This window comes from Vipera berus (genome assembly GCF_964194415.1).
Source record: "Vipera berus genome assembly, chromosome: Z".
In the NCBI taxonomy this organism is placed as follows: Eukaryota; Metazoa; Chordata; class Lepidosauria; order Squamata; family Viperidae; genus Vipera; species Vipera berus.
The window spans coordinates 103953124-103979863 of record NC_138205.1 but is presented as its reverse complement, the minus strand read 5'-3'; the positions used below and the strand labels follow the sequence as shown (position 1 = coordinate 103979863).

Genomic DNA, 26740 nt, shown 5'->3' with positions numbered 1-26740 from the left:
GGAGCCTGGCGCTGATCCTGGCACTTTCGCTGATCCCTGACAGCCCTGCAGCTCCAGCCATCTCTCACTCAGGCTTGTGCGGTGCTGCCACCAGTTCAGCTCATTCCCTTCCCCCGCAACCACTTTTCTAGGATGGTCGTGTACCACCTACCAGGTGCCAATGTACCACAGGTGGTACCCGTACCAGTGGTTGAAAAGCCCTGCTCTGGACGACTGTTTCTCAATTTTGGCATGTTTAAGTTGTATGGACTGCAACTGCTAGAATTCTCCAGTCAGCAATTCTGGGAGTTTATTTTATTTATTATTCAATTTACATACTGTCCATTCAACTGGAAGTGACCCTAGGCATCTTATATTCATTAAACTTGAACTTCACACATCTTAAACATGCCATGGTTGAGAAATACTGCTGGACACAGAGATCACTGAGTCAACTGCGCAAAGCATTTTCCAGGTTACTGTATTTCTATTGAAATTTTTTAAATGCTCTCTCAATGTTCATCAGTTCCTATAAAGGATCTTCTGTAAACTTGATGCAACTCTATTCTCTTTTGTCTTCTGGTGTGTAATGTTTCAATTTTTTTCAGAGATACATAATCTGCCATGGCTTTCTCCTTTTCTCTTGTATCTCTCCCCCTACAACTTATATCTACGCAACACATAGGTAGTTTGATACAGGAGGAAGAGACACTGTTTCTTACCTTTTCTTTCATTGATAGTCTTTTATGTTTCTATTCAGTTCCCAGAAATAAGTATGAGGTGTGTGAGATACAGACTTTTGTGAGTTACATTATTACATTTGGGGTAGGAAGCATTCACAGACCATGTTTGTTAAAAATATTTTTTGGCATGACAATATCTGCAGCATCAGTGAACAGAAAGATTGCTTTTTTATGTGGGCTGATGAAGGAGATTTGTTGTTTTGTTCTCTCATGTACCTTGTGAACAGGATCACTTCACAGTATGTGACAGGGGTCTTGTTCTTTTTCAATAAATGGGCCAGAACTATAAGTAATCTTGAGGCATAACATTTGTGGTCTCAAACAAATGTTTATGTATTAAATTTATATCCCACTTTTGTTCTCTCATGTACCTTGTGAACAGGATCACTTCACAGTATGTGACAGGGGTCTTGTTCTTTTTCAATAAATGGGCCAGAACTATAAGTAATCTTGAGGCATAACATTTGTGGTCTCAAACAAATGTTTATGTATTAAATTTATATCCCACTTTTGTTCTCTCATGTACCTTGTGAACAGGATCACTTCACAGTATGTGACAGGGGTCTTGTTCTTTTTCAATAAATGGGCCAGAACTATAAGTAATCTTGAGGCATAACATTTGTGGTCTCAAACAAATGTTTATGTATTAAATTTATATCCCACTTTTCATTCAGGAGCTCAAGATGGCATACAAAGCCACTCATCCAGTCTTTTTTCACCATAATAACTCCCATCAGGTGGAGTGGACTGACAAGGAATGATGGCCCAAAGTCATCAAGTAAGCTTCTGGGGTGGGGTGGATGGCTCATCTGGGTCTCTAATCCTAATTCAACAATTTAAATGTTGCATCACAATGTTGAGGCACGGTCTTCCCTGCTCTTCCTAAATGGTATTGCTGAAATTTAATCTAGTTGACATAATTAGTCTAAAATAATGGCAATTTTTCTGAATGCTGTACAAAACACATACAACACACACACGCACATAAATAAACAAGTGTTAGGCTCAGAAGGCCAAAACTAATTTCTGTGCTCATTCACAGCTTCCTGGGTCAATGCAATATTTTCCCCCCCATTTGTTTTTGTCTAGTAAATGGGATTATGTTGCAAAAGTCAGCAAACGGTCACGGCTCCTAGGATTACAGTTCAATTTTGTTTTACTCTTTGAAACACACTGACCCATCTGAATGAGACTTTGGATGGATTGAATCTAGAACTTTCTCCTTTAGGATGGTCTGGATGCTGTGTGTGCTCTGGAGGGGTGAAAATAGTGTGTACATATATTTAAAAATCTAAGGGATGGCATTGCCCAATGAATTATATGTAAAGTTGGCTGTTTTTCGTGTGTGTGATTGCACAGAGACATACTAACTTTGCTCCCAACAAGATCCTTCACTCTTCCATATGCATATTTTATGTTTTGTGACCTCTCTTTTTGCCATGGGAAGTGTTGCAATTATAGAATCCATCATTTTCATCTGGTGAAGACATCATGTTTTTCAGTTCTTCTGGAGGCCATCCAATTGGGGAAGGCTGGTCTAGACCAGTGCTATTCTTAGGGTTGCCTGATATTGTGTACCCATCTGTTGTGACTTATAAATTACTTTCAGAAGGAATAAATGACTTTGATGAGAAAAATACACCTCTAAAGTGGCATAAATAACTTATCTAAAAGCCATTAGCTCTTTTTAACTTGCACTGAGTCAGTAATTTCAATAGAAATGAAAAGATGTTGCTTAGTTTTGGTGTGCATAGAAAAGCTATCCTTTGAACATAAAAAAAAGTATGCATCTGATTGTGATAAAGAGAGTGTAAGTGAAGTTATTTGACAATTGCAATTTACTGTAAAGCTTTAAAATATATGTTAGAAACAGCTCTGCATATTTGAGCAAATCCCTCTATTTCTGCTCTGAAAAAATATTTTAAATAACACCCAGATGTTTGATGCTAATCTGTGCCGTTTATGCTTTTACTGTGCATTCCTTTCTGAAAGGAGAAAAATTCTTCTGCATTAACAATTACGCAGAAGGACTTTCCTGAATGCATTTTTGGTTGCTATTATTAAGAAGAAGAATAAATCAATGTGTTAACATTGTTAGTGTGTGAGAGTCTCCTGCCTATTAAGGCTCAGGAAGCATCTGGTCCTCTCTAACATAGAAATAGCTATCAATGAAAGTAGTGGTGACTGTGGTGGTTTTATTGAATTTAAACTTGTGCCTGAGATTTGAACATGTCCATCTGTACTGTGGCTGGCCAATGATAGACTCCTGAAGAGAGAACAAATTAAGACTTAAGAAGCTACCTATTTTCACATGTGGTGGACTTGTAGAAACATAAAAGCTTTTTGGATCAAAATTTGGTGGAACATTCAAAAGATTTTTAAGTGAAAGATAAAGTTTTCTCCGCAATTATTTTTATTGGGTATTGTTGTAGATTGTGATGTTAAAGAAACTAATTTGATGTTGAATATGATAACAGCAGCACGGTTACTGGTGGGACAATATTGGAAGAAGGATAGTTTGCCCACTATAGAAGAATGGGTGTTTAAAGTTTCGAATCTGGCAGAAATGTCTAAGATTTCTGCTTATTTGAAAGATCATTCACAGGAAAGATATATTTCAGTTTAGAGGAGATGGATAGATTATATTCAGAACAAATATGGGACTAAAAAGTTCCATTTAGCTTATGAGTAGATTTTAGTGGGATATTGTTATTGGTACTTTGTTTGTAGTTATGTTAAAGGGGAGTTAAAGCACATTATGAATTTGGTTAATTGTATATTATGCATAATTTTTATTTAGAATATGATTATTGTAACTATAATCCTGTATTTAGCTCTGGGAAGGGGGGGGAAGTGGGGGGGTTTGGGGTGGGAGGGATTTGGGGATATATTGTAAAATTTTGTTTTTGTAAAACTCTTTAATAAAAAAAAGACTTTAATGGCCACATACACTTTAATTATTAGTTCATTCTTTCCTAGGGTGATCCTATTCTTCAAGCTTAGAGGAGTGAGAGTTTATTACTGGTGTCACATTAATAGCAAATAAGATTAGTCTGATCTACTACTTAAAGCACCAGGTTAGAAACCAGAAGATTTTCAGTTTTAGCTGGATGAAAGCCAGCTGCGTGACTTTGGGTCAGTCACACTCTCAGTATGACCCAATTCATGGGGTTCTTCTGGTGAGGAAAATAAAAGGAGGAAGGAATATTAGATATGTTTGCCTTTTTGAGTTAGTTATAAAAATAATAAAGGGGGGAAATAAATGAATGGTGGGTAGATTTTATTTTGTTACCTTTATGTGTTTAAGAGCCTACTGGCATACTACATTTTTAAGAAAATTTCAACTAGTGTGCTTATAACTGAATTGATTGCTTCTTTAGAAAGAGATGGATGCAGTTCCAAGAAAGCCCATATTGCAGCTGCTTTCTCTCAGCTACTTATAGTCCTGAGAACTTTCATAAAAAGATGTGCCAAAAACATATATGATTTTTTAATATTTCTGTTTGTTTATTGTAAGTGAATTTGTAAATATTGATTTCAGAAATAAATTATGAACCCCAGGGCTTCACAGATTGATTCTCCAAATTTATTTGGCCACTGATGAAAGGATTCTAGGTTGTTTATTATTATTATATCCTATTTCCCCTTTCCAACCAAAAGTTGGTGTTCTTCTTACATCAGAAATAGTAAAATGCTACCTATTGGGTATAGATTGGGGTTAAAACGTAAGACCCAATTGCTGGGTTCCACAGGCCAGGTAATCCACAAAGGAATAGCAGCTGAATGAGAGCACAGAAGTCAGATGTAGCATTTATTCCTGGACTGACTTTGAATAATTGAGGTCTGGTGGGACTACCACTGGCAGCATCCCTTTTTCTTTCATATTTGGAAAAAAATAGTAAACATGGAGGTGGGTGGATAACTGACTGGAATCAACACTTGCCCCAATGCTTTTTAAATTATTTTTACTTTCTATTTATATCAAAATGTCTGTTTTGCATCATATGTGTCATTTAGCTTAATTTCATTTGACTCTCAGACCATTTTCGAAACCCTCATAAAGCAGTCACTTCAGTCTTCTGATAAAAGTAAACACAGCATCCTTCACTGGGGAGGTAGGTTGGTTTGTGAACAAGCTCAGAAACAAAGATGGTGAGAAAGAATATTAAAAAGCATATAAACATATAGGTGTGGACACACCTGGTTTTGGCTTCTGTCCTTCCACTCTGCATATTGCCTTCAACATATTGGTTTCTAGGACAGTGTTTCTCCACCTCAGCAACTTTAGATATTGCCTGGGGAATTCTTAAAAATTCCTGAGGTTGGAAAACACTGGTCTTGACAATGTGAGCGTCATTATCCATTTCTGCCTTGAAGTCGAAGCTACAATTATGTGGTTCCTATTCTCTTTGCAATATTTGGAACCATCTGTTCAAGTCATCCTTTTTTTGAAATTATTCACAATGCTACTGAATTGTGAAGCTTTGCAGTTGGAGACATCTTGGTCCAACTGCGAGACATCATTTAGAACTGCTGTGGTAATTGAAGGAGCAAATCTGAGCTATAGCACCTGTGTTGAAGAGCTATTAAGACAGTGAAACTACTTTTCAGGCCTAAAACTGTTGCAGCCATTTTTTATTGTAATTGTAATATTGGCAGCAGTGTCATAGACATCATTTGGGGTCTCCAGATAAATTTTTGCATGCTGCCATAACAGAATTTACAGATTAAGCCCTGAAGTATGAAACATAAAAATCCAGAATATATATTTTGTCTCCTATTTGGTGTTAAAATCTCTATTCTCATTGTTTTGGAAGTTTTTAATTCTCATAATTTTGAAGAAGATGCTGACAGCATGATGGACAGCTGTGATTCTAGTTCCCCATAGCTGATGTTATAATGAATCTGTTAGTTCTTTTAGAATCACATGATCTATTCCTGTTTGCTGCTACGGACTAACATAGTTCACCCTTTGGGAGATGTTTGAAAGGCTCGGTAGCAAGATATGAACTGATGTCAAGACACCAATCTTTTATTTTTGCAGCTGTTCTATGGGGGACTTCAGTGCCAAGTTGTTAATATAAGTTATATTAATGATGTGCAAACAGGACAGTCAAACTCCAAACCTTTTTCTCCTTTTATGTTTGTACCTTGTCTCCAGATTGCCTTTCTTTGTAATGCAGGATAAGAGAAATTTCCCTGAACTTAATAGGGCAGAATCAGTCTCAGGATAAAAAATATTTTAGATATTTTTCAGATATTTTCAGATTTTTTTGCATGCTTTTACCATAAGTGAAAGGAAGATGGATCTGGGTTGATTTATCTTCTCTTGTTTGTAATTTTTTGAATTCTTTTCAGAAGAAAAAGGGGAGACTATCCTACAGGCAATTATGAACTCCACTAAATGGAGTTTCATTTCTTCTGAATAAGCTATGTAATTGTCTATGTAAAATGAGCTTATGACTTAGAAATTTAATGGATTATCTTCTTTTTTATATTCCTGTCTGATCATTCATATCATTTAGATTTGTCTTTTGATGATGGCACACTTATCAGAGGTTTGATTTGTGAAAAAGACTTCTTAATGCAAATTCTAATTATAGAATTTTCCACTTTTTCAGTTATAGTTGGCACCATATTTTGTTAAGTTCAGTGTCACGTACAGGTAGTCCTTGACTTACAACCATTTAGTGACTGTTACAATGGTACTGGAAAAAGTGACTTATGACCATTTTCAAATTTATGACCATTGCAGCATCCCCGAGGTTACATGATCAAAATTTGGATACTTGGCAACTGACATGTATTTATGACAATTGTAATTTCCCAGGGTCATGTAATTACCTTCTAACAAGCAAAGTCAATGAGGAAGCCAGATTTACTTAACAAGCATGTTACTAACTTAATAACTGCAGTGATTCACTTCAGAACTGTGGCAAGAAAGGCTGTAAAATGAGTCAAAACAACTGTCTTGCTTAGCAATAGGAATTTTGGGGTCAGCTGTCATAACTTGAGGACTACCTATAAAGACATACGTGTTCATGTTTTTGGTTATCTTGCTGTATCATTTAGTGGAGTGTTACCAAGCAGCTGTTTTATGGTCTTAAATATTGTAATTTGGCATGATACTACTTGTTCTACTAATCTATTTTTTGATTTGTTGGTTTTTTAGAAAAAGATAAATATATGTGGGTATGTCGCTTTTATGCTCTGCATTTATTCAAGCATTTTAAGCTGTAATATTTAAAATGAAATATAAACTTTATATCTAATATTAAAATTAATAAATTAAAAAAAACCAAGTGTTAAAAGTTTGGTGAAAATGGTGTATGTTTATCATTTTAAAAAAATATTGGGAGAATAGGAGCCAAACACATGTACAGCATTCTGTGCAGGATAAGGCTCCATGAATGATGCTCTGACAATGGGAGCATCTTTAAAGGTGCTTCTCCTACTGATATAAGCCTCTGGATTGGCTTATCATGGGAAAAAAATAGTTCTTCAGCTGTAATTGTACCCTGCTTTGTATGTAATCATATCAAAGAGGTTTACAAATAATTTTTTTTGCTTCTAAATTCAACTGTAGGTCTTGTATGGCAGTTCTCTATTTGCCATTTATCTTCTTCAGCATGTGGTAAACAGTGGTGATAGAACAACAAAGCCTTATTCAGTTTCCATCTCAGGCAAATGGAGTTGTGTGATAAGTTTCTTGTACTGGACTTTTATTGAACCAAATCATGAGCTGTTCTAAATCTCTTCATTCAAACTGGATTTGTGCTTTAGCCAAAATTTTCTTCAAAATTCCTAACCATTATCTTCCAACTGTTGATGAATAGGACATCCTCAATGGACAATTAGCATACTCCTAAAGCTTGTGGCTTTTCTTAAACATTGCCAGTTTAGAAGAACTGGTTTAGTGGAATAAATGCACTGTCATTTCAGATGTATACTTTTGTTGTTGCAGTTACTGATGAGCTCAATATCTTCCACTATACTTAGAGCTTCCAAGATTTTCAAAACAAGTCTCTGGTGCATGGCTTGGTTATGCCCATGCAGGTAATCTGCTACCTAAGATCAGCCACGGGGGCATTGTAAGATGTTCAGCAGATAGACAGCAATGCAAATCTTGAACCTGAATTATTCTTCCAAGTAAGTTGCATTCAGCCTTCTATTTCAGTTGTTTTTGATAAGTTAGACTGTTCAATAGAGAATTGATAGTCGGTATATATTCTAGGGCTGGCTGATGAATTCAGGGAATTGAAGTTCATGGAATTGCCAAGTTTGAAAAAAAAAGGATCTATACTTAAAACAAATTGATTTCATCAGACTTTGTATTTCCGCTTAAGTTTGCTCCAGCCAGTTTTCTGTTTTGTTGCTTTTATACAGTTGCAAGAAAAAGTATGTGAACCCTTTGGGATTACGTGGAGTTTTACATGAATTGGCTATAAAATGCGCTCTAAACGTCATGTAAGTCACAACAATAGAAAAACACAGTCTGCTTAAAATAATACTACACAAACATTAGCTGTTGTCATGTTTTAATTGAACATAAGATGGAAACATTCACAGTGCAGGGTGGAAAAAGTATGTGAACCGCTAGCCTAATGACTTCTCCAAGAGCTAATTGGAGCCAGGAGTGAGCCAAACTTGACTCCAATCAGTGTGATGATATTGGATGTGTTGCTGACAGCTGTCCTGCCCTTTAAAAACACACACCTGTTTTGGGTTTACTGGTCTCAAGAAGCACTGTCTGATGTGAACCATGCCTCACAGAAAAGAGCTCTCAGAAGACCTATGATCAAGAATTGTTGACTTGCATGAAGCTGGAAAGGGTTACAAAAGTATCTCCAAAAGCCTTGATGTTCATGTGTCCACGGTAAGACAGACTGTCTACAAATGGAGAAAGTTTAGCACTATTGCTACTCTCCCTAGGTGTGGTCGTCCTGTAAAAATGACTGCAAGAGCACAGCGCATAATGCTTAATGAGGTAAAGAAGAATCCTAGAGTGTCAGCTAAAGACCTACAGAAATCTCTGGCACATGCTAACATTTTTGTTGACACATCTACAATAAGGAAAACATTAAACAAGAATGGAGTACATGGGAGGACACCATGGAGGAAGCCATTGCTGTCCAAAAAAAATATTGCAGCACATTTGAAGTTTGCAAAAGAGCACCTGGATGTTCCACAGCACTGCTGGCAAAATATACTGTGGACAGATGAAACCAAAATTGAGTTGTTTGGGAAAAACACACAACACTATGTGTGGAGAAAAAAAGGCACAGCACACCAACATCAAAACCTCATCCCCACTGTAAAACATGGCGGAGGGAGCATCATGGTTTGGGGCTGCTTTGCTGCCTCAGGGCCTGGATGGATTGTTGTCATTGATGGGAAAATGAATTCCAGAGTTTATCAGGACATTTTGCAGGAAAACGTACGACCATCTGTCCGCCAACTGAAGCTCCGCAGAGGATGGGTGATGCAACAGGATAATGACCCAAAGCATACAAGTAATTCAACAAAACAATGGCTTCAACAGAACAGAATACGCCTTCTGGAGTGGCCCAGTCAGAGTCCTGACCTCAACTCGATTGAAATGCTGTGGCATGACCTTAAGAGAGCGATTCACACCAGACATCCCAAGAATATTGCTACACTGAAACAGTTTTGTGAAGAGGAGTGGTCCAAAATTACTCCAGATTGTTGTGCAGGTCTGATCTGCAACTACAGGAAACGTTTGGTTGAGGTTATTGCTGCCAAAGGAGGGTCAACCAGTTATTAAGTCCAAAGGTTCAAATACTTTTTCCACCCTGCACTGTGAATGTTTCCATCTTATGTTCAATTAAAACATGACAACAGCTAATGTTTGTGTAGTATTATTTTAAGCAGACTGTGTTTTTCTATTGTTGTGACTTACATAACGTTTAGAGCGCATTTTATGGCCAATTCATGCAAAACTCCACGTAATCCCAAAGGGTTCACGTACTTTTTCTTGCAACTGTATATCACAACCTTCCTCAGTACTGGCTGGGGAATTATGGGGATTGCTGCCTGAATACCTCTAAAGCAGGAGTGTCAAACTGCCGGCCCACGGGCCAGATGCATCATAGTGAAACCCCTCCCACCCCATTGCCTGCAATGGCAAAAAAGTCGCAATACGTCATGACATGTCACGTGACGTTGCAAGTTTGACATTCCTGCTCTAAAGGTTCTTGGGTGGAGAAGGAAGTTATACTCTATTTTTATTGTTTGTTATTGCAGCTTATTCATTTTATAATTGTACTCCAGGAATGTATCAGTGCCTGTGCTGGCCTATCCTGTTCTTAATGGATCAGCAAATAAAATTAAGTTACAATTTTAATTTAAGAGTACACTAAAAAGACAGGCTTCTTTTACCTAATCACAAGGTTAATCTCAGCTTAGTAGGCCTACATATTTATTCACATTCTCATTCTTGTCTAAAAAATGAAGAATTTTAAAAGCCAAGCTATAAGACAAAGAAGAGGATACATTTTTTGTTGTTAAAAAAATTGCCTTCCTAAGGGACACTGTGATTGCTGTAATGCTGTAATGAAGTCAATTAAATATTGCCAGTTGAAGGACTATTATTGCTTTCTAAGCATCTCATACAAATGTAGCTAATTTTTATTTTAGACAATTCATAATCTTGATTGCCTACATAGATCTGTCAGAAGCTAATAGGTTAATTTCTGCAGTAATTATTAGTTAATTAATCATTTAATGGTTGTGTATATGAAGGTTATAGGGTCCCTATAATTTTTCCAAATCAGAAAACTGTAAGGATGGAAGTGCAAATGAATGAGTTAGTTTTATCTTAGTTTTTTATTTATTTGTTGTCATTCATTTTGCTGAATTTGACGTTTTAATAAAAGAATTGGACTAAAGTCTTTAGTTTAATATACATTCCTCCAAATATCTTTTTTCCAACTGTGCCTAGCATATCTATTATTGATCAATCAATTCATTAAATTTATATACACCCATCTCACACATTATTCACCCACAGGGCTTTTTTTCTAAAAAAAAAAAAAGGTGCCAGAACTCTCATCTTGGTGGGCGCAGGAGGCGGGGGGACGGGGGGTGGCACTGCTGCAGTCATGGGTGCGAGGGGTGTTGGTGGCAGGCTTTCCCCCGGGGCCAGAGCCGGTGCAGCTGGTGCTGTGGGAGCAGCAGGGCCCGCTCTATATGGCGGGGCTGCGTGGGGCGTGCGGCGGAGGCAGTGTGGGCCAGACAATGCAGGGCGGCCAGTTAGGCGTACAGGGCAAGGCGATGGTGGCACAGGTCCAGCACCGGGTAGGCCACCAGCCTGGCTGTCACGGGTGAGCACAAGGAAGGAGTGCACATGGACTCCACAGAATCCACCTCCCACTCCTTGTCCTCTCTTACTTACCTAGTTGAGATGGTGTAGTTGGGCAGCAGGAAGGGATGCAAAGTTCCTGCCAACTCACCTTCGATGCAGACAACTTGCCGGTGCAACGTTTGCCGGCCAGGTCTTTTGGCATGCTCAGCAGCAATTCCTATTGGTTTTCGAAAGCCAATAGGCTTTTGAAAGCCAATAGAGGGAGTAGCATAGCTTGTGCAAAAGCTTTTTGTGTGTGTGTGCAAAAAAAGGTGCCGGAGCGCCATTCTGAGCATTCTATGAGAAGAAAAGCCCTGCTTTTATGTTTTAATCTTCTGATTTTAAAAATATATTTTTTTCTATTGTAAGTTGGCCCAAACCTCGCATGTGGATTGCATACAAATATTATATAATCGGTAAATAAAGGTAGAACATATGTTAAATATACATCAAATGATAGTATGCTTCCCTACAAAGTCAATTCTTGCTCAATGACAGACCAAGGAGTTAACTCGGAAAGGCAAGAGGAAAATCTAGAAGAGGTCTGTGCAACTTGTAGAAGGGAAAGGCCCACACTGATAAATTAAAAAATTTTGTGGTCTGCAAAAGGTGGGCTAATCAATGATTTGGTGACTAGAGGAGCATCTACAGTGTTGGAGCTCGTGGTCATGGTAAGCTATGGAGGCACTAGGCAACATGACTTTCAGGGCACTGGTGGTGATTTTATTATTTTTTTAAAAAGTCTGTGCTCTGTCCAAGGGTGCTTGATAGGCTGCATGTACAGGCCTGGTCTAGAATTTATTTTGGAGCATTCAGCTATCTAGAGCACGCATGTCAAACTCATTTTGTTTGAGGCAACTTCTTATAAAAGAATTGCCATTAATGTGTTTTAATAAAACAATTTAAATCAATTTTTCACTTGATTTCAAATTAAATGAATTATATTGGTTGACAGTGAGATATTTTTTTTTAGTACAATTGCCAAATGCAATAAACTGGTTTTAGGTATATGTTATTGGAAGGAAAAAGCAATCCCTGCTGCGTTACTGATCCCAGAGAAGCATTTGCATGTATGCAGGTATCCTTAGGGAAGGGGTCGGCAACCTAAAAAAGGAAAAGAGCCACTGGGAACCGGTTCCATCACAAATTAAAAAAAGTGGGAGCTGCGTGCGTGTCTCCATGCACGCGCATGCGCAAAAAAACGTTTTGCGCATGTGCAAAACGGGTTTTTGCGCATGCGCGGATGCACGCGGTTGCCATTTTTTTAAAAGTGAGATGGAACCGGTTCCCGGTTGCCCGACGGCAACGGCCCGTCTGCAAAGCTGCCGCTTTCGGCAGCTTTGCAGACGGGCCGCGGCAGCTTCCTCAAAGAGCGGCGCCCCTGCCCATTCCGAGAGGTGTGCGCGCACCTCTCCGAACGACCGGAGGTGCGCGCGCACCTCCCCAAACCTCAAAGAGCGGCGCCGCTGCCCCTTCACGCGGAGGTATGCGCGCACCTCTCCAAAGGTTTGGGGAGGTGCGCGCGCACCTCCGCCCATTCGGGGAGGTGCGCGCGCACCTCTCCAAACGGGCAGTGCCACTGTCCATTTGGAGAGGTGCACGCGCACCACTGCCCGTTGGAAGAGGTGCGCGCGCACCGGGCGGCTGGGAGCCGCAGGAGACGGCTCCGGAGCCGCGGGTTGCCGACCCGTGCCTTGGGGTGCCATAGTTATGGATGAGAAATATTGGTTGCAAAGTTGGCATTTCTGGATATAATACAGATATTTTGGACTTATTTTTGTTTCTTTGCATGTTTGATATTTTTAAAAAGGCATATGCTACTGACCATGCTTATGCACATATGTAACATTTTTTTGCTAGGATACATGACTACTGCTTGCCCAGAATGTGAAAAGTGAAAGATTGTGAATAAACAAAATGTTAATGTACAGATAATACCACCAGAAATTATTTTAGCCTTTTTAATAAATGTTGTTATTGATGTTAAGCTCACCATGGAAAACATCCTATATTGTTATGTATATACTAGGTTAATTATTTAAAGACTGAAGTGCAACATAACTAGATTCTAAATAATCTATTTTTCAAAACACACAACAGTCCAAACAGTAAAAGTAAAGTCCAAATTAAGAATATTTCATTCTTAAGAATTGTTTAATTTAAAGTAGTTTAGTTGTAATAGATGGTTATAGATTCAAAATAGTTTTCGAGTATTTACAAAAGATACTATTTTTTTCTAGCATCAGCTAAATTAGACATATTACATTGAGAAAAAATGTTTCTCATTTCTTTCCTTATTGATTTATTGATTTCATTGAAGAGATGTTAACATAGGAAATAGATTATTTTGTTATCTAATTTTACTTTGCAAAAGACAGAAGCAGATGAAAAATGTGAGGTTCTTTTCTGTTGGCTTTTTTGAATGAGCTGTTTTAGATTCTAAAAGTTTAGTTTCTAAAGAAGTAACCTTGTAAATAATTTTAATGTCGTCTAGTGCAGGGTAGGCAAACTTGGCTCTTTTATGACTCAAGGACTTCAACTCCCAGAATTCCTGAGCCAGCATGGCTCAGCTTGGAAACCTCTCTCTTTCCCCTCAGCATGGTTGGCTCAGGATTTCTAGGAGTTGAAGTCCATGAGTCATAAAAAAGAGCCAAGACTGCAATAGGGTTTCCAAAGCCAATAGAGGCAGGTTTTTTTTTGGCAAAAAAAGGTGCTGGAACGCCGTTCTGAGCGTTCTATGAGAAAAAAAGCCCTGTTCACCCAAATATAATGCATTTTAATTTTTTCTCTTATATATAGAGGATTTTTTTCACCTATAATATTTTTTATTATTGGTCAACATTTGCAAAATTTGAGTAAGGGTTGCAAATTTCAAGTGATAAGTTAAGTTTTGGTATGTTCAAAAATGTAAAATCAGATTCATCTGCTTTGAAATGTGAACTAATTAAATCTCTTTCAAATGGTAAATACCTTTTAATAAGTAAAGTAAATGTTAAGTAATGTTTTAAACTGTTTCTGCTTGAGGCAGATGATCTAAAATGGGATCAGGAATTAGATATGGGACAGCAAATTTACTATAGTTTTAGGAATTGCTACAATTTGCTCTTATATTTGGAAAGCTCTGGTATTTTAGTAATGTACCATTACACTTTGTCTGTGTAGAATGTTTATTTTCCTCTTTTCTCTCTCTGTCCTAATTTCACTCCTTCCTATCTGGCTTCAGGTGTGTGCTATTAGAAAAACCTTGCTGGTCTTCAAGAGGAGACCACACTTTCGAAATTGAGCAATTCTGTTATTGAACCCAACACCTGAATATTTTACTTCTAAATGTTGAGGCTATTAGTAGACATGATTTCATTTTGGTGTGGTTTGACTTGCCTGCCAATCAGCCGATGGTGTCATTGGTCTCCTACATTGTTCCAGGTACCAGTTACTTCCTCCATTAGCAGTGAAATTTTGTGTGCTGCTTAGAAAAGTTTAATAAGAAAGGAGCTCATTTTATTTCCTGAACAGTTCTGAAGCATGTCTAATAATGTGTTTAAGATTGTCCATATAAATGATATTTTGTAGAAAAAGTATTCTCCTTATGGCTAGAGTCCAAGTTGTGCACCTGCATTCATTTCAGCCACACCCAGATGTAGCTATGCAAGCCAAGCCATGAAAAACCGGTATTTTCTATTTGTGAATCATATCTACACCCTGATATGCCAGAACATTTGCTTATAGATCTGTTTCAGTGCACACAGCATGCATATGCAGAAAAAGGCAATATTTGGGAAACTGTGATGTAAGCTTTGAGGTGGTTTCTGGAGATGTTGGAGAGACAAATAATATGGACTCGAATGTGGAAGGTTCTTCTAATTCTCTCCAAAAAGAACAACGGAAAAAAAGGACTTTCTCATCTCTTTGCTGTTCCTGTGGCAAAGACAAAATTAACCAGGTATTACAAGAGCATTTTTCCTGCTTCACATGTGTAGCTTTCCTGTTTCCAGGTGTCAACCAGGCTTATGGAAGAAAAAAAAATATTTTTATAAACCTATCTGGAAATGGGGAATATTGTACTTGTTTGAGACAGTGCTTCAGATGTCTAGGAACTTATAACATATGCTTTAAATGATGAGGTTTTCAAATGAGTTTAGAAATTTAGTTTTACTAGCTGTTGCATTTGATTATTCCAAAACTCATTTTTTAAAATACCCACTTTATTAGAGTATCTTACTGCAAATATCCTGTGATTTGTAAATTAAAGTGCAACTTTTTAAGGTGGAGTTTTATGGAAAGGGCAAAAAACCTTCTTTGAAGATGACATATTATAGAAAGGGAAGCCAGGAAGGACTTTTACTTTATTATGCATTAGTTTTCCTATTTGTTTGATGGTGATTTTGTTTGTTGCTTGGATGTCTTTCATCTCTTATTCAGATTCTTACTGGCAAAGAATTACATTTAAGTAAATGCATGCATACTCATGGAATGCAATACAGATAGTTTTTGATTTATGACCAGAATTGGGACTGAAATTTCCATCACTAAGCATTGTGGTCATTAAGTGAGTCATATCCAATTTTACAACCATTTTGCTATGGTTGTTAAACAAATTGCATAATTGTTAATTCTGCAGATATGGCTTCCTCATTGACTTTGTCAGAAGACCCCATGTTGAAAAAAGTGATCATATGACCCCCAGACATTGCAACTGTTGTAAATACATTTCAGTCACCAAGCATCTGAATTTTGGTCATGTAATTATGGGAATGCTGCATCAATCATAAATATGAGGATTAATCGTAAATCATTTTTTTCAGAATTGTCATAAATTTGAACAATCGTTAAACAAATGGTTATGAGTTGAGGGCCACTGTAGGTATATAAGAAATAGCACCAAGTTGAGGAAGATATGTGATTTGGCAAAGATTTTAATGAGTTTTTTGTTTCTTATAACTATCCTTATTTTAAAGCTTAAGCTTTGGTTACCTGCAATTTTCAGGAGTTGTAATCAGAGATGGCTATAGAGACTGAGAAAAAAAACCTCATAAGGAGGAATATAAGTCCCAAGAATTCAAGATGCCTACCAAAGCATTAAAAGAAAAAAAATTGAAAATGAGAAATATCATGTTCAAGGACCTGATTGTCTGCTGGTTTAGGTTCTGTTTTCAGGGGGAAATAAAGCCGCTCAGGTTAGATTTTAAATATATGGAACAATAAAGCAGGAACTTTGAATAGTGCTCAATTCATTTCTATTGTTTCAGTATCCACCATTAAAAAAAAATAAAAAAATCAGAGATGGGCCTGTTATATCAGTAGTCAAGAGGTAGTCTAGAATATTTGAAGGCATCCAGTTTCCTACCTGGAACAGTAGTTGAATTTAAGGGAGTTTGTCTTGAAATTAAGCATTGCATGTTCAGTCTTCTCTTTGTCTGTTTAAATATGCTTCACTGAAGTTACAAGTTCTGACAAATAAGAATGAATAATGTATGTAGCTGGCTTTATAAAAGTGCTTTACAAGATTTATTGCCTCCATTGGGTTTGATCTTTGTTATATCCATTTTACTGATCGGACTGCAGTATTTCAGCACAGAATTCAACTACGAACTCAACTGGTACCCACATTTTTCAGGATCAAAGTTAGTGTTTCCTATGACCACTTCCACTCTCAATACTCTCCAGTTAACAAACAATGAAAGAATTGATTGGATGGGTAATTGCTGATCAGTTGAATCCAGTCATCCTTAACCTACTGCCTTCCAAATATAGTGGGCAGTAATTTCCAGAATGCCTGAAATAGTTTGCCTTTCAATTATTAAAAGCGATAAAAAGGTTGTCTCTGGGAAGCTTATAAGCTGGGACAAGGGTAATAGTCCTATTCTATGTTTATTAGTACATTGTACCTCAGTTATGAATTTGCAGATCAGATAATCTAATCTGTGCAAATATTTCTGTTTCTTTTCCTAATCCAGGTACATTCTGGAATCTATTTAACATCTAGAGGAGACTAAACAAATTTATTCTTAGTCATCTCCTCTAATTTAAGATAACTAAGAATTCCAGATTTTGTGGCTTGTAACATATCCTATTCTCCTTTTTGGAGATTACATCTCTAGGAATCTTGGAGAACTTTAAAGCACTTTTTTATTTTTTTTATTTTAATTCCATTTATATCCCGCCCTTTTACTGGTTCTAATGAAAATATTATCTTAGGGTGGCTTTATGAATCTAATCCAGTAGATCAGCTTCCAGCTGCAATATGCGGTAACTGCAGCACTTTAGCATCACAGTAAAATTTAGGAAGTGCTTCTTAATCAGACAGTTAAGATGAAAATTTCTTCAAGCATCCAGAAGAGCAGCTACTAATGAAAGCAACAAACATGGAATTTCTATTACAATTTAGCATTAGGATAAAAAATTGCACGGGCAGCTCTGCTTTTAAAATTCTTTTTAAGTAGCATGAATAAGAAGTGGGTTTGGGAGTAAATGAGACTTGCAGGAATGAATTAAATTACAGTAAACCTTTGTGATCTGGAGGAACCTTTTCAAGCTTTATACCCTCCAATTTCCTGTTGGAGCTCAGGCATGCTGGTATGAAATCCTGGAGTATGAGCCCAACCCATTGGCGTAGCAACACATTGGAGAAGTCTTAGTGCCTAGATTTACTAAACATTTGTGTATAGGTTGGAGTATATTATGTCAGTAATATAGTTGTATTAACCATTCCCCTGGCAATGAAGATTACGTTATATAAATCCCTTAATGTTTTCCAAAAAATGAAAGTTTTGTCACTCTTGGTTCTGACAACAGTAATGTAATTTTGTCTGCTAGAAATGACAATGCTTAATTATATTAATTAAAAGGTTATGGTTTTAGATCATATGTGTGTACAGCTGGCAACCTCTCCAACCTCATATGTAGTATTTATATGAGCTAGAGACAGGTTAGTTCAGTAGATGGTGACCCTTTGGGGCTTGGTATGTCAAAAAAATTCACTTGACTCTGCAGACATCTCCCCCCCCCCACACAGAAACAATTGTCTCTTTCCCATTGTCCCCCTCCCTAGCTAGGCTACTCTAAACAGCTGGCCCTGAAGCAGAAGACTAGGCCTCAATTTCAGTCCTGGTGCCACTGCTGCTCCTAAAAAGGCTACCTTGTACCATTCCCCCAGTGGCTTAATCCTTGGGGAATGGTGGGATTGCCCCTCCCCTGCCACAGCCCAGCCTCCGAGCATCTTCTGTGCACTTCTTATCTTTAAGCAATGTTATTTTTTGTTGATAGGCCCTGTGGTGGCTTATCGGAAGCTGCTTTGGCTTGCATGAGCAACTTCAGAGAATGTCTTCTGTGGCCTCTGCAGCCTCCAAAACCACCTAAAACACGCTCTGTTCTCGCACAATTTCAGAGAGCCTGAATGAACCCTCTTGCATGAATTTCAGAGGATTGGAGGCCATGTGAGAGCACACTCCATTCTTGTACAGCCTCCACAGCCTTTGAAAATCTCATAAGAATGGATTGTAGTTCAAGAATAGCTGTTATCAGGTGTAGATGAATGTTGGTGTGTCAATCAAAACAGAGGTCCCCAACATTTTGGGCACCAGAGACCAGTTCCGTGGAGAAAAGTTTTTCCACGGACCGGAAAGTGTGTAGTTTTGTGTGCTGCCCGCATCCCATGGATGGGGCTTTCCTTGTTTGTGCAGACCGATTGCTGTCATGCTGCAGCCTGGTACCGGTCCACGGATCGGGGGTTGGGGACCCCTGAATCAAAACATTGTAGCATATCACCCTTGTCATGCATGTCATAGGTTCGCCATCACTGGCTCATACAAATACTATTCCATTAGTTTATGATTCAGTTCATTATGAAAAGCAGACTTTTGTCTTAACTTGCTTTGTGAACTAGGCATCACATTATTTGAGCTTAGTGATGGTGCTTTCTTAATTAAATTTTAGAGTTTGGTGTGTTGTAAAAAACCAGGATTAAAGAGACTTAGTGGATTGGGTGTAGTTTGTATTGTTCCTATCAAATTAATTGCTAAAAACTACACAGAAGAATCTTCTGTAATGAGAAGACATTTTCTTCCAATTCTTATGTGCTGTTTCTCCTTCAGTCCCCACTTTCCTACAGAGATGAACACCAGAGCTTACTTTGATCAGCAGGTTCCAAATAATATTTGTAGGTCTGTAGAAAGAAAAAAAAGGAGAGAGGAAATCCTGCTTTCCCAAGCCATTGTGGCCTAGATCTGGTTGCAATTTAATATTTCACTTTTACTGTAAAATATAACCCTTTCTTCCAAGAACAGAGAAATTAACAGCCTGCAGATTCTACACCTGCCAAGTTTCCATACAAACAAAGTGTTTTTGGAATTCTTTGAGGAGTATTATATAAACAGAGACATATTTTGTAAGAACCTTTGAGCAAGTTAGATAAACTATAAGATGGGTAAAGGTCCAGTGTGTGTCAGCATTTTCATTTTCCCTGTTACAGAGGGAAATGGCTGTGGATATAATTTTTAAAAGTTTCAAGAAGTTTATTCAAAGAAGATTTTGTTCTTGGTTTTACTTTTTAAAAACAAATCATACTGTAAACAATTCAGGTGTAATGAATATCCAAACAAATGACCCGAATGAATAGTTTGATTCTATAGCCTATAGAAAAAAACTAGGATCCAGGAAATCATTGACCAGTCAATGTGACATTCATACAAGGTCCTTGAGCAGATGATTAAACTGCATATTTCTGAGCACTTGCACAGGAATGCAAAAAACAAAAGTCAAGTCAGTTATGTTCCAACCAAGTCATGTCAGACTAATCTTATCTCTTTTTTCAACAGAACCCCTAGCTTAATAGACTGAGGGAATGCTCAGTCACATCACTCACAATTTCTTCATTTATGAAGAGGTAAAAGATGAAATGGGTGATCTAAATGTTTAATAGATTTAGAAGTAGCTGAACGATCATACCCAGAAAATCAAAACAGTTCTCCATCAGCTTGGAACTAGCATTGAATAGAGGACTGCAGAATTTTTTTGAGGTTTGCCATTTCTGTTAATGACCTGATGGGTATTAAAATTGCAATTGATTAAACAAAAAAAAGGAAAAGTGGCTAATTCCTTAGGAGAAAAGGGAGATTTTTGACTGGCTGATAGGAAAAAAATAACAAAAAGATATGAATAGTTCTGCATTTGGAGAGACAGAGAAAGGGGGGAAAAACGGAATGGGATAAGTATAATATGAGGCAGACTTATTTTGGCAATTACAGGTGAAAAGAGCTGTAGGCAAAGCTTTTTGAAAAACAATAAGTTGCTTATGTCAGCAGGTTATATGTGCCCCATTTTGTAGTTCCCCAAACTCTTGAAGATTGTGTTGACAAAATTTGACAACAAAATGATGATTTTCAATGGCATATGCTGTGTCTTAAATTTAAGACATAACATTATTCTTTATATATATGTCTGTGCCTTTTGAGTCTGTCTCTTGGCAACTACCAATGTACAGTTTTGTGGATAATGTTTCTGGAAATGGCTTGCTCTTCATTTTCTTCCTAGGGCTGAGAAGCTGGCTTTGTATTTCAATCATGATTAGAATTCGGCTTTTTCTGCTTCTAATCCAACACCTTAACTTCTAGACCAAATTGACTCTCATGATTATTATTTCCATTGTTAATTGTTGTTTGCTTATTAACTCAGTTCTTTAATTTTTTAGACTGAAATCACTGCCTTTTAGCAGCCCTTGAAAGAACAACAATTTGATCAAGTTTATCCAAGGAGCTTTAGAATGGAGGTTGCATTTGATAATGGTTTGAGATATAATCAACTACTACTCAACCTGTGATATTTGGCCTGCCTGGTTGTTTCACAATTGTTAGAGTTACTGCTCATGGGTTTATTTGGTGCAGGGGGAGTGTGATAGTGGAAGAAATTAAGGAATTTTTGCCCTAAAAAGACTGGTTAGTTTGTTCAATGCTTTGATAATTTGTATAATTGCTATTGTTTATATTATGTTTCCTCCTAATTACATTGTATGGTTGTATTTCTTACGGTAGTTTATGCAGCTTAAATGATTTTGAAAGCCATCCTGAATGTAAACCAGGCATAGAAAATAATGTAAACACTGACTGATATAAATAGTATGTGTAAAGTATACATTTGAATACACTATTATACTCCCTTTTGAGTAAAATTAATATCAATATTCCATTTTATTATTTGCCTTTTGGCATTTCTACATTTTATGCCACTATCAATGAAGGCAAGATCATATTGCAGAACTTTCAATATGAAATGCAAACCCTAAGAATGAATTGGTACATTGGTTCAGGGAAACATTTTTTTTAAAAAAATATTTCCTCAGTACAGACAATATTATTTGAGTGTTTCTTGTTCATTTTAACATCTGCTCTTATATTAATATCCACTGTAGCTTGTCTTTCAGAAAGACTGAGGAAGCCTAATAAGGTAATATGAGGGAATAATGGGAGTAGCACATCCTAGAGTGACCAAATAGGCAAAACGTGCTTCTCTGGTTCTCTGAATGATGCTTTGTGTAGGCTTTCATCATATAAACTCTGTTCCTATAAATATATGTGCATATTTTTAGTATTTCTAAACCATCTCAATCTTTAAAAGATTCTAAGTGGTGTACCTGAGGCAATAAATAGCAAGCCCATTTTTAAAGTGTTACCTAAGTGTTTTAAGTATCAAAGTGTTGGTTAAGTGTTACTTAACTGCTGAGCAGGGATGTAATATTTAGAGAGAGAGAGAGAGAGAGAGAGAGAGAGAGAGAGAGAGAGAGAGAGAGAGAGAGAGAACATGGTAGTGCTAAACATATTGAAATAGATATCTGTTTGTATATTGCAAATAAAGTAAATAGTTAGCTTGGCATATCAGGTAGCTTAAATAGAGAGAAAGAGAAATAAATTGATTCTGAGAATTATTCATTGCAGAAAATGAAACATTTCTACTACCAAAACCAACCTACGTTCCTTCCTTCCCCCTTTTTATGCCTAGAATGCAACTGAAACTAATCTGAAATTACAGGTTTGCATCCTGCAAAAATCTCCGATAATATTACGGCTCCAAACAGATCCATTCACAAGCCTTAAGCTTCACATTCCAGCTAGAGCTTACTCAGAAGGGCGCACAGCAGCCACAATTTTATGCCAGGAAGGCAGTTGGCAGTTCTTTGGTCCTCATTGTTTTTTCTTCTAAATTTGCAATGACTGGTCTGCTGTTCATTTCTCCTCCCCACTTCATTCTGCTCCATTAATTGGTAGTTGATTTTTATTTGCTTCCACTAAATAATGCTGAGGTGGCACCACTGGCTTCTGTATGCTGTTCTCTGCAATGAAAACAAGCCAAAATCCCAATGACATTTATGTAAACAAACTGCAGAGGGTTGAGTTTTTGAAAATCTGTTAGGGTGAACAAATCTTTTGTTCTGTACTCAATGTCACATTACTGGAGGAAAGATCTAAATGTTGAATGAACTGCTTACATTAAATAATCAATTCCCCTTTTTGCAGGCAATTTTTTTTAAATGAACGAAGTTTTAGAATGAAGGCTTGCTGATAATGTATACTGAGCAGTAGTTGGTTATAGAAAAGGGATAAGGAATAATAGTGTTGAACTGTTTCTTGAGCCTGAAGCTAAGGGATCTAGAGTTTATTTGTATGACCAGTTTGCCCAATATAATTATAGACCAATTGCAGGATTATTATTTTATCCCTCACAACTAAATCTCCAAAGTTGTACTAATTGTAATGGGAGATCTAGATGCCAGAATTGAGCCAAATGATGATACTTTTGCATTTAACCATACATATCATTTGACCCAAATTTAGATAGATTTATTGATTGCTGTTATTTTAAAAGACCATTGTACAAAGTGCCTGCCTAATTTATCTAGCTAATAAATTCAATCTGCATATGTTAAATGGCTTGACTCTACTGAGTTCATCTGTCTAAAACTCATGATAGAGGCATGATAGAGGACAGCCTGACATCCAAAACCGATAGCACTTGAGTTCAGTCTTTGTGCTGAGCCTGGTAACAAAACATTAAGAAACCAACCCACAAGATTGGAGAATGACCCTTCACCACACCTGAGCTACAGAAACTCGCCACTTATCACATAGTTATCAGTAATCTCCAGGGCTTTTTTCTCATAGAACGCTCAGAATGGCGTTCCAATACCTTTTTTTTTGCGCACACATACACACACACACACACACACACAAAGCTTTTGCACAAGCTGTGCTACTCCCTCTATTGGCTTTCGAAAGCCAATAGGAATTGCTGCTGACCACCCAAAAGACCCGGCCAGCAAACGTTGCACAGGCAAGTTGTCTGCAGTGAAGGCGAGTTGGCAGGAACTTTGCACCCCTCCCTGCTGCCCAACTACACCATCTCAACTAGTTAAGTAAGAGAGGACAAGGAGTGGGAGGTGGGTTCTGCAGAATCCATGTGCACTCCTTCCTTGTGCTCACTAGTGTCAGCCAGGCTGGTGGCCTACCCGGTGCTGGACCTGCGCTGCTGCTGCCACCTCGTCCTGCGCACCTACGTGGCCGCCCTGGACACCTGGCCCTCAACGTCTGCTGCTGCCTCAGCCTGCCTGCCGCCCATGCCCTCCCGCCGCCTTGCACCAGCGTCTGGCTCGGCGGCGTCTACAAGGTGTGCGCCATCGGTGCGCATTGCAGCTGGTGCTGTGGGAGCCATGGTGCCCACTCTGCGCAGGGCGGGCATTGTCGCTGGTGGGGCGGTTGCAGGCTTGGGGGTGGCGGCGGTGGGCTGCCCCTGAGGCTGGAGTCAGCGCCAGAGCGGCTGGTGCTGTGGGAGTTGTGAGGCCCACTCTACATGGCAGGGCTGCGTGGGCAAGGCGGCGCTGGCGGGGCGGCTGCAGGCGTTGGGCGTGGAGGTGGCACACAGGTGCAGCGAGTGGCTGAACTTCCACATGCTGGGCCAGCTGGTGGCCTACCCAGTGCTGGACCTGCGCCACCATCGCCTTGCCCTGCGTGCCTATCTGGCCGCCCTGCAGCGCCTGGCCCGTGCCACCTCCGCCACCCACCCCACGCAGCCCCGCCGTGTTGAGTGGGCCCCGCAGCTCTCACAGCACCAGCTCTGCCGGCTCCAACCCCAGGAGGGCAGCCCACTGCCAACACCCCTTGGGCCCGTGACTGCAGCAGCGCTGCCGCCTCCACCTCCTGCGCCCGCCAAGATGAGAGTTCCAGCACCTTTTTTTTTAAAGAAAAAAAGCACTGGTAATCTCTATATTATATCTATAATATTCAGGCCTACTTTTTGAGATTCCTCTTAGCACCACTAAGCTATGTACCACACATGGTAGTCCTTTTAGGCTTGGGTCAAAGCCCATTGGATGCCAGGGCATAGTTAGCTGCATCTAAACTCTGGCTGAAAATTCATCTGTTCTGTTGTTCTTCAGGACTGTTTCTTACCTTATGGACAACCCATTTATGTAATTGTTTTACAGTTACATCTCAGAAAATTAGTCTATGGCCTCTCTGAAGATCACCTGTCTGCAGATCACCTCCTCCAAATAGGGCAAGGTCATATGTCATAATTTATACATCTCCAAAGTGCAAAAGTGCCTCACTAAAAAAAATAAATCAAAGAAGGATGCTCGTGTATATTTGCATATATTAATTGCCTTGTATATACATATGTAAAGCTAGAAATAATTTTACTTAATTTCAGAAGAATTGCAATGTAGCTATCACAGTGAAGATATGTCCTGGTGAAAAGTTGATAGAAAGTTTCTTACATGCCTTTGTCTTTAAATTGGGCATGGAATTGGCAACTTGGAGGTGAGCAGGGTTAGCTGAGAACATAGTGCTTGCAGTTTTTCCAAAGTGTGTTAGGCCAAAACCACTCAGCTGTATTCCTACTTAGGGAACACACTGCCTTTGTATATACACTGGAGTCCTTTGCTCTTAGTCTTTAGGATCCTGTCTTTTTTCTTTCCCAGGTTAGCCTTTACCCATTAAAAAAGACTAAATGTCTTAATAATATTTTATTTAGAATATATAAAGGTAAAGGTAAAGGTCCCCCTGCACATGCGTGCTAGTCGTTTCCGACTCTAGGGGCCGGTGCTCATCTCCGTTTCAAAGCCGAAGAGCCAGCATTTGTCCGAGGACGTCTCCGTGGTCATGTGGCCGGCATGACTAGACGCCAAAGGCGCACGGAACGCTGTTACCTTCCCACCGTAGTGGTCCCTATTTTTCTACTTGCATTTTTTACATGCTTTAGAACTGCTAGGTTGGCAGAAGCTGGGACGAGTAACAGGCGCTCACTCTGTTACGCGGCACTCGGGATTCAACCCGCCAAGCTGCCAACCTTCTGATCGACAAGCTCAGCGTCCTAACCCACTGAGCCACCGCGTCCCTTTTAGAATATATAGCTATAAATAAAATGATAAACTAACTTTTTTTCTATTCAGTCATGTCTGATTCTCCAAGACTGCCAGGACAAGTCCCTGAAATTTTCTTGGCAAGTATTTCAAAAGTGGTTTTCTATTGTCCTCTTCCAGGCCTGATAAAAGAGTAACTGGCTTAAAATGATTCAGCTGGCTTTCTGCCTAAGATGGGAATAGAACTCATTGCTCTCCTGATTTCTAGCTTGATGCCTTAACCAATACACCAAATTGACTCTTGGTTTACTTATTTTACTTAGCATAATACAAATTAAAATGACCCCACATTGGGAGTATGCTATTCTACATTAATAGAATGTAACATTTTTTATTACATCAATTATTGGAAAGTTTCATAATTTTTATAATTTTTTGAAGTGTACTATAATTTTATTATGAAGGATAATCAATTAGGACAATTTTATTTTGAAGAACCACCAGTCATGTTGCTAGGGCTGCAGGATGATGCAAGTTTACTCCATGAATGATTTATTGGTTACTCAACAATGTTGGGTTCTGATGACCTGTCAGATAAGTTATAATATGCTAACAAAGGAAAGGAAAGAAAGCTGTCACAAACTCTGCAAACAGAAAAAATAAAGTGCTGTGTGATGACCTGTCTAATTTACAGTGTAACAATAGTTTTAAAACAAGTTGTACAAGGAAACAGTATACAATATTTCAGATAAGGGGAGGCCATATACAACTTGATATAGGACGTAAAATATGACACGAACGTAGCATATTGCCAGAAAGATTTTAGATTTTTTTTTTCTTTCCCTTTTTCCCCCTTAGAAGTCATTTTTGCTCCATAACTTTCCATTCTGGGACCAAGTCATATAACTGTTTATTAACAAGCAGTTGTTTGTAGTCACTGTCAATCAGTTGCTACTGAAAGTGGTTTCTGATCACTTTGACTGGGGCTGATGGACAGATTATTCTTTTTTGTGTTAATCATTCTAGAGCAGGAGTGTCAAACTGCAGGCCAGATGTGTCACATGGAAGCTGCGCCTACCCCATTGCCGGCAATGGCAAAACCGTCCCAATACGTTGCACGACATCATGTGATGTTGCATGTTTGACATGTCTGTTCTAGAGGGAAGATTTCAAACTCAAAAAATAGTGAATATTTGCACACAGTGGGAGCCCTAAATGCTTATAATTAGGAATTGAAATCCATTAAATGGTGTGGGAAATACTTCTGTAAAAGTAGCACTGGATTCATTCTGAAATGAAATGTAGGAGTGC

At 38.5% G+C, this 26740-nt stretch overlaps 1 protein-coding gene across 9 annotated transcripts in view; it reads left to right on the top strand.

The window, feature by feature from the left end:
* KIAA1217 overlaps nucleotides 1-26740 on the top strand; it is a 263391-nt gene that overhangs the window by 5690 nt on the left and 230961 nt on the right. For 8 of the 9 annotated variants that reach the window (XM_081345576.1, XM_081345569.1, XM_081345571.1 and 5 more), the window contains exon 1: nucleotides 14818-15025. The exons of the other annotated variant lie outside the window; for it this stretch is intronic. In XM_081345576.1, the coding sequence (XP_081201702.1) occupies nucleotides 14918-15025 (108 nt within the window). In that variant the 5' untranslated portion in view covers nucleotides 14818-14917. Of the gene's footprint in view, nucleotides 1-14817; nucleotides 15026-26740 lie in introns of those variants that run through there. 9 annotated transcript variants of the gene reach the window in all.